At 43.7% G+C, this 16,965-nt stretch overlaps 1 protein-coding gene across 3 annotated transcripts in view; it reads left to right on the forward strand.

Annotated features, from left to right (window-relative positions):
- The first annotated feature begins 6,017 nt into the window (after positions 1 to 6,017).
- Positions 6,018 to 16,965, forward strand: part of TMA16 (translation machinery associated 16 homolog) — a 56,662-nt gene continuing 45,714 nt past the window's right edge. For all 3 annotated transcript variants that reach the window (XR_012158610.2, XR_012158611.2, XM_073341535.2), the window contains exons 1-2: positions 6,018 to 6,190; positions 11,410 to 11,522. Coding sequence is in view for 1 of the 3 variants with exons in the window: in XM_073341535.2 (XP_073197636.1) it covers positions 6,188 to 6,190; positions 11,410 to 11,522 (116 nt within the window). In the remaining 2 variants the exon portion in view is untranslated. The remainder of the gene's footprint in view (positions 6,191 to 11,409; positions 11,523 to 16,965) is intronic.

Consider the following 16,965-nt stretch of genomic DNA (forward strand, 5'->3'; position numbering starts at 1 on the left):
GTTAGGTTTTAGTCTCTGATGCATGACAATGATGTGCATTTCTTGTGAAAAGTAGCTTTTCTATAAGCAATGTGTGGGATGGGTAAAGTGCTGAAAGGCAAGAGAGGCCTCTTATGACTAAGGAAATTCCCAAAGTGTGCTAAATGACTCAGTGACTGAGGGGGTTCACCGGTCTACCTTTGCAGAATAAAGTATGGGCGGTGGAAGAACAGGGAAAATAGGAAGGAAGGATTGTGAGTTTGTTATCTCTTGCATAGTGGATGTGGATAGAAAGTTGCCTCCTTTCTTCATAGTTATCCACTCTCTTCTTTTCTCCCCATCCTGACAGAGAGGCTTATGTTCCCTTTGGGTTCATCCACACTGTACAAATAACATATTGGGTTACAGTTGTCTCTTCATATGGTTAAAGCATAGTACTGTGTTACAGCATGGGAGGCATCCAGCTGTATAACTGTGGTGATGCTTCCTTGGGGTACCCAGGGTTGTGAAGCACCGCACTACCCTTAATGTGAGGCCTTGTCTGTGGCTGGCTCTGAGTCAGCTCCCCATCCGCACTGGCAACACAAGCACTCCTCTCTATACCTCACAGATCCTGCTGTCACTCTGCTGGTTAACAACAGGCACAGTTCAGTCCTCAGAGTATCTCCCTGGACCAGCCTCTGCTCCACTGGATATTCACCATATCCACCGATTCACTGCTTCCAAAGAAACAGTATACGCCAGTTTACCAGTTCCACCTCAGATTACTGCTATGCTTAACTCACAGCACTTAGATTTGCTTATGGTGAAATCACATTTTTTAAACAAAGTATAAAGATTCAACTGGTAACAAGTAGCAGTATTGGAAACAAATGGTTACATATAAAATAAAATAATAAACACTCCATTCTAGAGCCTAGACTTCATTAACAAGATACTCTCATATCTAATCCTCACTTGAAATCCTTGCAGCACTTTACAGAAAGGCAGGCTGTGACTCTTCTTTCATGAGACGTGCACTCTGTCAATTTGACTCCTAGGTGCAGGAGTCAGTGTGTCTCTTTGCATTCCAAGATATATCAGACAAATCCTTTGTCCTGATTCATAAACAACCCCCTTCTGACAACAAAAATTACTACATGACCCCAGGAGAAGGGGCCAAAGCCTGAACCCACCTAAGCCCTGCAGCCCTGGGTGTGGCGGGGAAGCCAAAGCCTGATCCACACCTCCCACAGCTGGGGAGCCAAACCTGAAGCCCAAAGGCTTCAGCCCCAGGCAGGGGGCCTATAGCCGGAGCCCCACCACTCAGAGCTGCCCTCAGGCTTTAGCTTCGACCCTAGGCAGTGGGGCTCAGGCTTCGATTGATTATCATACACATTGTAAGGAGAGTGGTCACTTTAGATATCATACACATTGTAAGGAGAGTGGTCACTTTAGATAAGCTATTACCAGCAGGAGAGCGGGTTTGTGTGTGTGTGTGGGGGGGGGGGGGTGAGAAAACCTGGATTTGTGCTGGAAATGGCCCAACTTGATTATCATACACATTGTAAGGAGAGTGATCACTTTAGATAAGCTATTGCCAGCAGGAGAGTGGGGTCGGGGGAGGTATTTTTTCATGCTTTGTGTGTATAAAAGATCTTCTACACTTTCCACAGTATGCATCCGATGAAGTGAGCTGTAGCTCACGAAAGCTTATGCTCAAATAAATTGGTTAGTCTCTAAGGTGCCACAAGTACTCCTTTTCTTTTTACAAAATGGTATTGTGTTTAACTATGTTGGGAGACAATTCTGTGGTAACTGGATTTCCTAAACTGCTTGTCTGTAGTGTAAATGGCCCCATGTAGCTGGTCATTAAATGTTAATTGAGAGAAGACTTAATTCCTCGATACGTTAAAAATAATAATTTGAAAAATTAACATAAGAATTAAATGTTCAGAATATTTTGTATTAATATGAATGCAAAATTTGTTTAATAAGAAGCAAGTTATTAATACAGTCATTTCTGCCTTTCTTCAGAATAACCACATTTAGTTGTCATTGAAATAAATGCACCTTGCCAAGTTGAAGTCCAAAGGTGACTCAAAGCTTTTCTGCAGTTTCTGGAAACAATGTGTATAAGGAGGAAAATTAGTCCCTTTCCATACTTATTCTGTTTTCTTTAAAAAAAAATAAATACAAAAATATTATGATAATACACTTTTATCTTTCTCCTACATCTTTATACATTTCCTTTGTCTCAGACAGAAAACAGACTTTGCAGGTTGTGTCTGGGAGAAGTTACTTGTAACTAGATAGTATTTCTATTTTATTTCTAATATAATTGTCATATTGGCTACATTATATTATTAGCCTTGTTTGGTGTTTGATCCTCATTGCCACACAGGTGAAAGTAAGAATTTCCAGTGAAATTCTTACATCCAGTAAAATCCTAATAATTCAGAATATATATAAATAATTTAGGATATATATAAATAATTTGTGGAAGCATCTTTCCAATATAACCTCATTCTTTCTCATGTATCATAAATGGGAAATAAGTGCAAATAAAAAGACTACATTCCTCAGTATAGTCATTACATATTGAAGTCACATACTACCCCATATTCTGTATTATTTCAAATCCACATACTGTTGTAGGTTCTATGGGCCATACCTTTCAGCTCTTATGCAAAAAAGTAGGAGTAGTCCTCATGCCCGCATAGTTCCACTGATTTCAACTGGGCTACCAGTGTGATTAAGGACTTTTCTCATAAGGGTTGCAAGACCAGGTATTCAGATGTCCTGAGTTGGTCTTGGAAGGTAGATGTTTATGAGAGTAAAGGGGAGAAAAAATAACACAAAATAGGAAAAGAATGGCTGAGTAGGGCATATAGGTAGATAATAGATGTTCACAATAGGAGACAAGGGAGCCAGATCCCCAGCTAATGTAATAAACTATCAGAGCTCCATTGACTTAAATGGTAGTATGCTAGTTTACCCCAGCTGAGGAGGTGGCCCAAGAATCTTTTTTTAAAGTGAACTCTTTTAGTAATTGAAAGAACAGTATCTTTAGGACATTTATTCTACGGAGAATGCTCTTAATATTCTCACTCTATATCAGACACTGAACTAGCTCAAGATATTTTACTATAATTTCCTTGAGAGAAGTTGTGTAAGCAGATATGTCACACAAACACTGAAGCTATAATATCTTCGTTAGATAAATGCCGCCATGACAGACTAAATGAATGGTGTCTTGGCATAATGTTGCCAAAGTAATCTATCAGGATGCTCTTCTGACATACCTGACGAATGTTATAGTAGTACTCATAGATGCCGGAACTAAGGGTGCTGGGGGTGCTGCTGCATCCCTGGCTTGAAGTGGTTTCTGTCATATATAGGGATTTACGATTCAATGGCTCTCAGCACCCCCACTATAAAAATTGCTCCAGCACCCCTGGTAGTACTTAGTTTGAAAATGCTATTTAAATGCTATATGTTTGAAGCACTTTACACAGATGGGTATTATTATCATCCCCATATCACAAATGGGTAAACTAAGGCTGTAAGAAATTAAATATTTTAAAACTTTTACTTCTGGACTCTATCCACTGGTTGGTGGAGAGAGCCAGTCATGGTTGTTGGCATTTATGTTTTGTGATAGGACCTATAACCCAGTGAGCTATTTTGGGACTTAGAAGCGGCATTATAGTAGTCCCTCAATCCCAAACATTCAGAAAGAATAGTCACCTCATTAAATGACCTGGGGCCAGGTGTGAGAAGAGGCTGAAATCTGGCTGACCTGACTGCCTGCATGCGGGTCCGGGGCACTGAACTGTGTTGCTGTGTGGAAGCACTATTCCTGGAGGAATTCTGTGCCACTACACATGTTGAGAATTTATGTCCCCTGCAGATTTCTTTGCTTCCCTGCAGAAAAAATGACTTTCTGACAGGGAAGTAAAGGGAAGTCACAAGAGCAGTCATGCATTCCTCCCCAGCAATATGTTTTAGGTGCTTAGGGCAGACGCAGAGAGGTAAATTATTGTGAGGCAGAGGGTGGGACTGGGGAAAACCTGGTTGGTGGCTCCTACCCTGTGCTGGGCTCAGCTGCTCGTTCCAGCTGGGTTAGGGAGACAGGACTTCCTCTTCCCCTGCACTGCATCCAGGGCTGGGTCAGACCCACCCCCAGATTTCTCCCTCAGCCGCAGGAAGCTCTGCGAACTCCCCTCCCTCAACTTCCTGCACCCATTGCTCCTCGGCTGCAGGGGGTAAAGATTCCTGTATAGGGAAATGCTCCCCCATCCGCCTAAGCTCCATGGATCCAGACCCCCTCTTACCCAGACCCTCCTGCAGAGCCTCAGAACCCTCCTGCACCCCAATGAGCCCCACTCCCCCTGCACCTGGACCACCCCAATGAGCCACCCACACCAGGATCTGCACCCCACCAAGCCTCAACCAGCTGCACCTGGATCCCCATCCCACAGAGCCCTACTCCCCCACATCTTTATTCCCTGCTGAGCCCCACCCCACCCAGACCCCCCTGCCAAGCTCTATCCCCCACAGACCCCCTTGCTGAGCCACAACCACCTTCATCTGGACTCCCCTGCATAGAATCATAGAATGTCAGGGTTGGAAGGGACCTCAGGAGGTCATCCAGTCCAACCCCCTGCTCAAAGCAGGACCAATCCCCAAATAAATCATCCCAGCCAGTCCAATTACCGTTGTATCCAGATCATCCCAACAAGCCCGTGCACCCAGATCCTCCACTGAGTCACCTGCACCCAGATTGCCCCACACAAAACCCACAACCTACACCTGGATCCCCACACACTAAGCCCCTCCACACTTGCATCCTGCTTTGCTGAGGCTGCCTGCCCGCACCTGGCACAGAGGGGCAGCGCCCTGGGGTGTTTCTGGGGCAGGCCTGGTCAGGGTTGGGTTCAGCCTCACCATTGAGTCCTTGGGGGGGGGGGGGGGGGGGGCTGCACAGTGATCACCCATCTCTGTGCAGCCAGTTGTTAAGGAAAAGTTAGCACATGTGACTCCATTTTGGTTTGGGGCCCACCATTGTCTAAAAGCAAGCACATCATGCACCAGAAGGAGTGTTCCTTAGATACTGCATTCCTGTGAAAATCCTCCTCCTTGTCTCCAGCCTGCCTTGACTCCCGGTATCTGTTCTTTGTCTGTTCCTAACTCCCTATCTCCTGGCCTTTGACGTGAGGCCTCCCATCCTGATAATAAAAGTTACTGATGCATTGCTTTAGGACCATGCTGTGTAATTAACATACTAGTTTAGCAGGAGGGATAGGTGGTAGGTAAGAAAAGGGTTTTTTTTATTGGCTAAGGTTTCCGATGCACGAGGGCAACATGCTTTGCTAAAAAGTATATAACCTTTGTATAATCTGTATTCGGGGTCCCCTCCTGGCTAGCAGGGGGGCACCACGCTCGAGGGTAATAAACCTGGTGTTTTTGGGAACTCTGCAGTTGTGGACTTTGTTTATGTGCCTCAGCCTAGATTCGAACTGTGCATGACCTATCAGGTATAATTCGCAGCAGTTGTGTGTGTGTCCTATCAGGTATAATTCGTAACATAGTGGCCTATGCACCCCAATGCGATGCTGGAGCCCTCCACATTTATTTGATAAATAAAATTTTGCAGAATTTTAAAATATTGTGCACAGAATTTTTATTTTTTTAGTGCGGAAGTAAAGCACTGAGAACTGCTGACTTCCTCGGTCTGTTTGCTAGTGTTAAGGACACATTTGCTTTCGGCCATTATTACTGTATTATCAACTGCTGCTCCTGATGGGGGATCAGTCAAGTGGCAACAGTTTCCCACAACGTCCTTAATAAATCTTGGTTTCCTTTTGAGATTTTTTTCGAGGAAAACGGTGCTCTGCGGGCCGGAGCTGGCCCACACCCGCGCACGGGGTTGTGACTTGCTTTTTCCTCCAGCCCTGTTCTGGGTAGCGCGCGGCTGGGGGTGAGCAGGAAGGGCGGGCCCCTCCCCCGCTGGGGCGACGCGCCCGGGACGCTGGCGAGGACCGGGACGCGGCGCCGGAATCACCGAGAGCGGGCGGAACGGGACGCTCGGGAGCGAGGCACCGAGCCGGGCTCTTTTCCCGGCGGACCGGACGCCCAGTTCCGGCTTTTGCAGAGGTGCCCCCCTCCCCCGCGCCACGCACGGGTCGCCGTTGCCTGCCTGCGCCGCTCGCTCGGCGGACGCGCCATGGTGAGTGCGGGGGTGTCGCCTGTTGCGCTGCCGGGCCCCAGCTCAGCGGGGGGGGCGCGCAGAGCGGCCGGGGTGAGCAGCGGGGTCTGTGCGAGGCACCAGCACCCGCGCCGGGGCGACACCAGGGTCCGTGGCGCTCGGCCCCTGCGGGGGAACCAGCACGTGCGGAGCCACGTGCACAAACATCGAAGCCCAACACGTCCGCGCTCGCCGCAGAACCGCGGTGCCTCGCCGCCTGTCCGGGGAGCGAGCGAGGAGCTTCCCCGTGGGCAGGTGCCTTCCCCAGCGCCCGCGTCACGGGCCCCTCTGCCTACCTCTAACGCGGGCTCAAGCCCGTGCTGGAGGCAGGGAGGAGCCGTGGGGCTGCTGGCAGGTTACATTGGAGCGGGGGCGTTGGGGTGTCTGGAAGGGTCGTTCGTTGCCTCTGTGTGTCAGGGTCCTCCACCTGGTGCCCTGCACCAATCTACTTTCCCTTACGGTTACTCTGCGCTTTGAAGTCAGTCAAGCCTGGGAACTCCGCAAAGAATTCACTGAAGGGATCCCGCCGCTCCCCTGCGGCCAGACAGTCCTTCATTACCCGCTGTTCGCTCCACCTGCCTTACCCGGCACACCCACTCTTAACCTTCCCCGCTGCAATTTGAAAATATATATACAAACAAAGACCAAAATAACAAGTAATCAGGAGATCCTAACATGCTGCCCTTGCTACGCCTCTTTTCAATCGATTCATTTCCAGCATATTAAAATACCAAAATATAGACTTGTTTAGCTCAATATGAAGACTATATAGATGAGATTTTTTTCAAAATCAGGTGGGGGTGTTGGACATATAATCCCTACTGATTTCTAATAGAAATTAAATATCCAAGTTGCTTAGATAGGGTTGGGAGTCTGTTGCTACACCATATTATTAAAAGTACAAACTTGCAAAGTTTGTGTTTAATATACAAAGCTGTGCAATGCATACATTTCGTAATAGATAATTTATTTCAGCTGTATTCATAAAAATATTGTTTTACCTCAACATACTACAGGATAAGAGAACTAATAAATCTATAGCATAACTTGGTATACCCTGGGACTATATTCTTTTCAAAATCTTTACTCCTTTAATAACAATTAGAAATACTGTTGCATATATATTTTTATTACAAAAAAAGGAGTAAGGTTTAGGTGTAAGTCTTACTTTCTATTCTGCTGAGTTTTTCTACATGCCTAATGTAAGCAGTCCAAATGGTTTAAGTCATAGAATCATAGGATTGGAAGGGACCTTGAGAGGTCATCTAGTCCAGTCCCCTACACTCAAGGCAGGACAAAGTATTATCTTGACCATTCCTGAGAGGTGTTTGTCCAACCTGCCCTTAAAAATCCCCAATAATGGAGATTCCACAACCTCCCTAGGCAATATATTCCAGTGCTTAACCACCCTGATAGGAAGTTTTTCCTAATGTCCAACTTAAACCTCCCTTGCTGCAATTTAAACCCATTGCTTCTTTAAGCCCTATCCTCAGAGGTTAAGAAAAACAATTTTTCTTCCTTCTCCTTGTAACAATCTTTTACATACTTTAAAACTGTTATCATCTCCCTTCTCAATCTTCTATTTTCTAGACTAAACAAACCCTATTTTTTCAGTCTTCCCTCATAGGTCATGTTTTCTAGGTCTTTAATAATTTTTGTCATTCTTCTCTGGACTCTCTCCAGTTTGTTCACATCTTTCCTAAAATGTGGCGTCCAGAACTGGACACAATACTCAGGCTGAGTCCTAATCAGCGGGGAGTCGAGTGGAAGAATTGCTTCTTGCCTTGCTTATAACACTCCTTTAATATATCCCAGAATGACGTTCGCTTTTTTTTGCAACAGTGTTAGCTTGTGGTCCACTCTGACCCCCAGATACTTTTTCACAGTACTCTTTCCTAGGCAGCCATTTCCCATTTTGTATGTGTACAACTGGTTGTTCCTTAAATGGAGTACTTTGCATTTGTCCTTATTGAATTTCATCCTATTGACTTCAGACCATTTCTCCAGTTTGTTCAGATCATTTTGAATTTTAATCCTATCCTCCAAAGCACTTGCAACCCCTCCCAGCTTGGTATTGTCTTCACCCTTTGTAAGTGTAGTCTGTATGTCATTATCTAAACCACTGATGAAGGTATAGAGCAGAACTGGACCCAGAACTGATCCCTACGGGACCCCACTCGTTACGCCCTTACAGCGTGACTGTGAACCACTGATAACTACACTCTGGGAATGGATTTCCAATCAGTTTTGCACCCACCTTATAGTAACTCCATCTAGGTTGCATTTCCCTAGTTTGTTTGTGAGAAGTTCCTGTGAGACAGTATCAAAAGCTTTACTAAAGTCAAGATAATAATCTATTTTGTTTATATGCTTATGGGGAATTCCTCTAAAATAGGTATTTTAGCTTTCAAGGCCAAATATTCAAAATAGCCTTATAGCCCGCCCCCAGAGTTGTACCTGCAGTTTGGCATGTGCAAATTCAGCAGGTGTATTTGATTTTCCTACTGTAAGTGTGGGGACTAGGGAAACTAGTGTAATAAAATTATACATTGTCATATTTAATGGTGTCCACTGACATACATTCCAATTTGCAAACTTTTCTTTCTCCACTTAAAAAAAAATTTAGTAATTCTTGATTCTAGCCGTGAATAAAATCTGCTGTTGTACAGCAGAGCGTACTTTAAAAACTCTTCCATTAATTGCAGGTTCTTTAACCAGGCCATTTTTTAAGCTGTTCTATCATCAGAAAAGGCAATTTAAAACATGTTGCAGAAGTTGGAATAGGATCAGTGTTCTGTAAATGCTCAGGTAGTAAATTGGTTCTTTCCTTTTCTACGTTAAATCAACAGGACAGAAAATCATTCTGTTATAGAGACTATAAACAAACAAAAGTTAAATGAACATAACAAACAGGATTGCAGCTAGAGGTCTTCTCTATCTGTAGAAGACGCATACCAAACAGGGAGAATGAAAAAATAACAAGTGGTAGTAAATATGTTAACTGCTTCTGAATCAGTCCATTTCAAGGAGTATCTGCAGGGCAAGGAGTATCTGTCTGGATGAATTAGTTAAGATAAATAGATATGAAAGCGTTTGGTGAAAGTTTTTAATTTGTACTTTCTGCATTGTTGATCAAGGTACAGCAACTGAAACGTATCTGTTTTTCTGGACACTTTTGGCTCAAGTTTTGAGCAAGTAGTCTGCTTGTATGTGTATTGCTGTTTCACAGTTGTATTTCAGTGTGTTTCTGAACTGGATGGGCAAATGAGTCTAGGATTGTTAGCAATGACTTGACGAGAGCAATTATCTATGTTTTTCTAGACTTCCCACCACTATTCTGTTTAGAAACTGCAATCCTAAACTGAAAAATTTCTGTTCCAGTCTTGTGGGTAGAAGGCTGTGCCAAATTGCATCACATTTTTGTGATGTGGACTAGAATAAGGCCATCAAACTGCAATTCCATTTCAAAGCCAGAAAAACTTTTTGTTTCAGATTTTGAAAATAGATATTAAAAATGAGTTCAGCACCATGGGTTCTGGTCATCTCTTGGTTTTAAACATTTAATTTCTCCTATGTTTTATCTTCTTGGCCCTTACGCAGCAGGGTGACTTAGGACAGAAGCATGCAAGTGTGTAGTTGATCACCTGATGCTAATGTCACTTGTGTGGTAGCAGGGGGTGTTGAAGCCCTCAAGCTAGATTTGGAATGCATATACAGCAGTTCATTAGTACAGATTCTGCCTGATCCACGTTGTGATGCCCCCAACAATGGAAACTACAGAGCTTCCTATTTATGTTTGTTTTTCTGTGATGTTACAAAACAAGTTCATGTTGCAGTATGTTTTTAAGTGCCCTGTATATATGTAATCAAATAGAATACAATATAACTTGCTCTTTGGCCAGGAGTAAGTTATTATGGCACAGTGGTGTGCGTAAGATTCAAGAGGAAAATTCCTTGCCGCTTATGGCATGATTTAAAAAAAAAACAAAACAAAAAAAGCTGCCTTGTTTATGTTGCTGTTGCTTCCAGTTTGGCATGAAATTGGGCTGAAGTCACATGAGCAACAATAGTTGGCTATTAATACCTTCTTTAAATTAGTGGAGCTTCAGGGTGTGTTCTCAAGAAGTGCTAGAGGAAGCAGTGTATGCAAATTTAAATCATCACAGTAATAAACTTGTGAACACTAGTGCAGGATCACTACTTTATGACCAAGCTTACTCTTGTTTTCTTTCTTCCCTATATATTCCTCAATATCACAGTCCTTAGTAGTCTTTCCATTAATTTTTTGGGGCAACCTTCAAACTTCATAACAAAAAAACCAACAACAAAAAATTGAGAACTGAGAAATGGAGTGGTGTGGGGATGAGGCTTGCGATGTATTCCTTTTCAAAAAGAGCCCCTTCCTGTTACCCGAATGTTTAAGATGTTTTTCTTTAGAACATATACAAATGCACTTGAGTCACTGACACTGCAGAAAGCTATAACTTTATCTCTATTTGTAAAAGTCCTTTAGTACAGAAGTGACCAAGATGGAGCATTGTATTTTGACAGGTTTCAGAGTAACAGCCGTGTTAGTCTGTATTCGCAAAAAGAAAAGAAAAAATGACATGTAGTCTCTGTGGGTGGCAGCTGCAATCTGGTTCCTTCTGTGCAAGTTAAATGGGTTCCTGATAAGGGTTGAAATGGAGCCGTCAGTTGGGCAAAGTTTAAATTAGGGTATACTGGAAATTGCATCCTTGTTAGGAGAGGTAATTTAAAGTTTCCTCACCACTGAGCTCTGTAAGAAGGAAGGTATTTTCTGTTTGTAGAAGAGTAGCAGCCTGTAACAAATTTTATCTTTTTTTAGTTCAGAGTTGATGTGTGTTATAACTGCATGCTTGCTTCAGCCATCAGTTTGTATGCCTGATTTTCATATTGCATGTGCTGTGTTGGAATCTGAACTCGGGAGTCTGCATTTTATTATTCTCAGTAACACAAGGAGTAACAAGAATATAACTTATACAAGCCCACCTAAACCCACTGTATGAATTTTGGACCTTCTGAGGTGTCAATGCATGCTCTTTCAAAGAGAGTCACTCAAGATAAGGTGCTGCTGGCTTCCCTTTGAGCAGTCTTTTACTCTGGTTGCAGTAGCTTATGAGACACTTTGTGAAGGAAACTGAAAAGTGTCTCATTTTATTCCTTGTTGTGTTTCATTTCAGCCAAAAGTACCAAAGGGCAGAGGAGGAGGGCAAGAGAAAAAAGTCATCCATCCTTACAGCAGAAAGGCTGCTCAGCTTACGAGAGAAGCACACAAACAGGAAAAAAAGGAAAAGTGAGTTAATTTTTACTGATGTTATTCAATGTGGGGGAAAGGGAGACTAATTCTGTGTTTTTTAAAAGTATTATTTTGAGTCTGAATTTCAGGAAAGTGGGGAACACGAAATTTGGAACCTTTTTTGGTAAGTGGTTAAAACTAGGAGTAATTAATAAGATGAATTTAAAACAAAGATAATTAGGCTGAATATTAGGCATTATTTCCTAATAGTGAGACTGTTAGTGTGTAGAATAACATTGCTTGGAAGCTGATAGAAGCTTCAGCACAGGAATAATGTAAAATTAAATTAGACAACCTGATTTATTAGAAAGTCAAGGTACCGAATCATAGGAATGTAGGATTGGAGGGGACCTGAAGAGATCATCTAGTCAATGCCCTTGCACAGAGACAGGATTAAGTAAACAGGATTAACTAAAATGTAAGATCATTGCATAAAACTTGAACGTAATGCCAAATTCTGCCAGATTATTTTCAGAACTTTTACTTACACTATCAATCTATTTACCAAAGTACTTTTTAAAATGAGTCTGATTAACACGTGACTGGTAATTGACATGGAGCTTTTCACCTGGTTTGAATCTACTACAAGTTGACATTGACAATAAGTTTGGTTCAGATTCTGTTTCTTACTACAAGTGTCCAGATGACAGAAAACGCCAAGATAGCTGGCATATTTTGTAGCCTTGCAAAAGGAGGGAAAGACTGAATGAGAATAGAGCCTGAATAATTCATCTCTAGAGGTGGTCCCTGCATCTTTTATCCTGCTGTTTTATGAGATCTTCCCCCACCCCCCTTCTGTGGGGCTAGCCAAGGGCACTGTGGTGAGAGGGATAGAGTTTGCCTAGTGCAGGCAGGGTAGAACATTTGGTGAAGAATTCTGATTGTCCCTACTGCTGAAACTCCTTTGTGCCATGGTAATCTGATCTCCTGGCATAACAGCCTCTCTCTTCTGGGAACAAATCTTTTCCTCAAGCTGGGAACTTTTTTTTAGGGTTGCTTCGTGCTTTGGAGGTCTGCTTGTTGGCATTTTAAATGCCAATATATATTCTTAGAACAGCTCTGGGAGATTCTCTGCTACTGCACATTTTATCTATTAAATGTATGATTAGAGATGACCAGGACAGTTAATCTGGCTTTTCACGAACTACTATATTTAAATGTTATTAGGGTTATGAGACAATAGTAACCAACCAGGAAAATTAAACTTCAATGTAAAAAAGAGTGGACTCACCGCTGCAGCGCCTTCTGGCAGCTCTCTCCCCATCTGGCACCCCAACAGCCACACTAGTCCTCCAGTGGTCCACGTCTTCCCATGACTCTGCCCTTCAGGCAGGTCACACTTTAACTCCATCTCTTCCAGGATATTAGAGTCCAAAAGACAAATGAATATTACAAACTCAAATCCAGGGTAATCTGAGAAGTTCCAATGCAATGGAATGGGTTACCTAGGGAAGTGGTGGAATCTCCATCCTTAGAGGCTTTTAAGGCCCGGTTTGACAGAGCCTTGGCTGGGATGATTTAGTTGGTGTTGGTCCTGCTTTGAGCAGGGGATTTGACTAGATCACCTCCTGAGGTCTCTTCCAACCACTGTTCCCTCTAAGCTGTGCACGTGTGTGTATAAACCCCTTGCAAATGGAAAAACACCGCACGCACAAAAATTTGCACAGAAGAAATTTTTTGCGCACACGGCCTGTCAAAAATTAGAGCGAACATTGCTTCTAACCCTAATATTCTATGATTCTGTGATTCTAAGTCTTTGACAGAGTCACACCCCACCCTGCCCAGGATTTCTCTTCATGCAACCAGTCCTTTTAATTAGTCTTTCTGGGCTGGTTGTCCCATCTGCTTGGAGGTTCATCCATGCAGTAAGCTCTCTCAGACTCTTGCTTGAAACAAGGCTTCCCTTACCAAGAGGAGTAGAGCGCTGCTCTCTTTCCTTGTCAACCCCAAACTGAGCTGGGCCACCTCCTTTTAATTCCCCTCCTCTCTCCTGACATCTGCTACAGGTATAGAGGTGCAGGGCCAATTGGGACTACAGACCCTCATCAATCCCCTCCTTGCCAGCATGGGGCCTGTCTGCCCCATCACAGGCTGTAAGTGATGGTAATAAATAGAGTAACAATAACCAGAATATGACTACATACTACCCTTGGGTTTAATTTGGTTTTGTTTCCAGAGTATGTGCTTTAAGTGTTACGGAAACCACGCTTCTTGTGGAACCACGCGCAGAAGTAGGGTTTTATGGCTGAGTTAAGGATATTTGTGGAATTCTGACTATGAATTTCCTTTCTTTCCAATATTTGTGTTTAAGAACTATGGTGTTCTAACCATGATTTGAATTAATGGTATATGTGTAGGTTAGGGTTTTTTAAAAACTAATTTAGGAGCAAGACAATTGAAATAAATAATTGTAAAATATTTGAAAACTAGTATTCTATTGTGCAGGTTTAAGTGAAACTCCCACTTCAATAAAATGCCACTCTTTAAAAAATAGCTTATTGCGGTTTATTTAACTGAGTCTCCTGAATTTGTGCTGCTGTCTTCTGCCTGTGCTTCCTTATTGTGTCTGCTTCTTCCTTTCTTGCTCATGTCAGCCAGCTCTCCTCAGCCTAGTACTTCTCGTTTTCCCCCTGTAGCAGTGAGTGCCATAAGCCCGCATATGGTATGGGCTAGTCTAGACTAGAAGCACTACCGCAGCACAGCTGCAGTGCGTCTGGTGAGGGCGCTCTATGCTGTTGGGAGAGAGCTCTCCTGTCAGTATAATCACTGCACCTGCACAAGCGGCGGTAGCTATGTCAGCGGGAGAAGCTCTCCCACCGACATTGCACTATCCACACTGGCACTTAGGTCAGTGTAACTTGCATTGCTCGGAGGGTGGGGTGTGCGTGTGGCTTAGTCACACCCTTCTGACTGACAGAAGTTATGCTGACATAAGTGGTAGTGTGTACAAGCTCTGTGTAGAGAGAACAGATGTGAAATGAGAAGTGGCTGAAATCCTAGAGACTGGAACTCATGGATCTTCATAGCTGTCTTAGCATTTTTAAATAGATAAAATATATGTTCCACGCTTTTAAAAAATTGTCAGGTATCTTCGTTCTAGGGCTTAATTAATGTTTATGTAAAACCAAAGGCCCAACTAATAATATCGGTTTGGAAATGGAAATCTTCAAATAGAGGTGCCGGTGCAGTGTATATAGATGCAACTAAAATTATACTTGTCTCTTATGCCTGCCAACCAAGGATTTCACTGTACTTTGCAAACATCAATTAAGTATGCAGTGGAGAAAGTAACAAATACTAGAAAAGTAAAAATGCTGTAGAATGACCGCGAGTGAACTGTAAGTAATGCACAAGACTGCCACTGCCATCAGTATCAGATTGAGACTGCATTATGATCTTAGACCTACTTTGCCCAGTCTGAGGCTTGTCTACAGAGGAAAATTATCCTGGTATAAATTAAGGTGTGAATTTAAACTGATATGATTATACCAGTATAATCTGGTATAGACACTCTGATTTGGTATGTGTGCTCCTTCTTTCAGTTTAGCTATTGTTGTTTGGGAACAGGTTTAAACTAAACCAAGAAAAGACACTTTTATATTGGGAGTAAATAGGGAGGGTTGTATAGTATTACCAGTAAACCTTTGTCCTGTCAACAAAGCCTTAGGCACCTGTTAAAGGTTACATGAGCATATCTGTGCTGCACCTGATATAGGAAACCCTGCCACATGTGTCAGAATGCAGGAGACAAACCAGCAATTTATCTGCCTGACACCTTTCATATTGCAATAATGAGAGGTCATTGTAGCCCTCCAAGCACAGGAATACCTTCTACAGCTAGCAGAGGAAGATGTAGCAATAGACTGACCTAATTAGACTATAATATAATTCAACAAACCAGACAACAGTACTTGCCGACGCTTGTTCCCAAGGCAACAAACACTGGTAAGTATTATCTGGCTGATGTGCTGAAGTGACTACAGTGCACAAAAATGTCTTAGAGAAGTTTTATGAAGTGCTTCTGTCTCCTGACACTATGCAGTTTGGGAGAATCTGCACTCACTAAAGTGTCTTTGAGGCTCTCTGTATTATAGTGCAGGCAGAATGCCTTTGAATCCCAATTCTGTAGTGATGGACCCTTCTATTGTGAGTGGGTCCTCCAGGCAGTGAGACCTGGAACCAGAATAATGCTAGAAGTCAGTGGTTCTCAACCTCTACAGATCACTGTACCCTTTTCAGGAGTCTGATTTGTCAGATCTGGAGCACCCACAGAATTGGCACCTATGACATGCACCCTCTTCTCTCCCCTATGTTTTATTAAAAATAACATGCCTCTGGTATGTACTGCCAAAAATACTTTTCTTACTCTCTATATAGACCTTTAGGGTCTTGGGCAGCTTTGCAGTTCTACTGAATAATTCTAAAGCTATTTTAGCTTGATAGCGACTATTCATGTCACTGTTGCCAGGGAATTATTGCATTTGTCTGCACTGTAGAGCAGGGGTGGCCAAATTGTGGCTCATGAGCCACAGGCGGTTCTCAACCTATTTACCATTGCGGGCTGCATATGCAGCTCTCTGTGTGTTACACGGGCCACGTCCACACACTATCTACCAAAAAAGGCTTAGTATTTAACAATACGATTCAGCCCGATATAATACCTTTCATTTCAACACTGGCAAATGTCTACCAAGAGTATTTTAAATGAGCAAAATAAGTGAAAACATTAACTCTTAAAATTAATTAATTTGGGTGTCATGGCATGGTGTATTGCCACCCTAGATTCTAAACTGCTGCTGGCGGCACGGCTGGGCTGAGCACCCGGAGCCTGCCTGCAAAGCTCAGGAGCCCTGCCTGGTGTGGAGTGCCCCCCAAGACAGGGACTGCTCCTCATGCACCCAGACCCTCCATCCAGGGACTGCCCCCCACCCCTCCCAGCCAGAGAATGCTCCTCTATCACCCAATCCCCTGAGACTATCCCCCCCAGCATCAAGACCCTCCCCCTCAATACTGGGCTGGGACACGTGCCTGCGATGCAGAGACAGGGTGCCCTGTCCAGGGCAGAACTGACGCCCTTCTTCCCCAGGGACTGCCACCTCCGGAATCCAGTCCCCCACCCAGGAATGGCCCCCATGCACTCATTCCCCCACCTAGGGACTACCTCCCAGCAACTGCCTTCAGCACCCAGTCCCCCAGCACTCAACCCTTTCATCTCCGGACTGTACCTTGGTCTCTATCCCCCATTCAGGGACTGCCACCAGTCCTCCCCACATAGTCTGTCCCCTATGCATTGGCTGCAACCCAGCCCTCTGCACTCTCTCCCCAGTCCCCTGAACTGCCTTCCCTGTGGCCCTAGGTCAGTGGTTTTCAAACTGCGGGTTGTGACCCAGCACTGGGTCGTGGCGGCTCTGGTCAGCACCGCTGACCGGGCCATGAAAAG

Source organism: Lepidochelys kempii, chromosome 4 (genome assembly GCF_965140285.1).
Source record: "Lepidochelys kempii isolate rLepKem1 chromosome 4, rLepKem1.hap1, whole genome shotgun sequence".
In the NCBI taxonomy this organism is placed as follows: Eukaryota; Metazoa; Chordata; order Testudines; family Cheloniidae; genus Lepidochelys; species Lepidochelys kempii.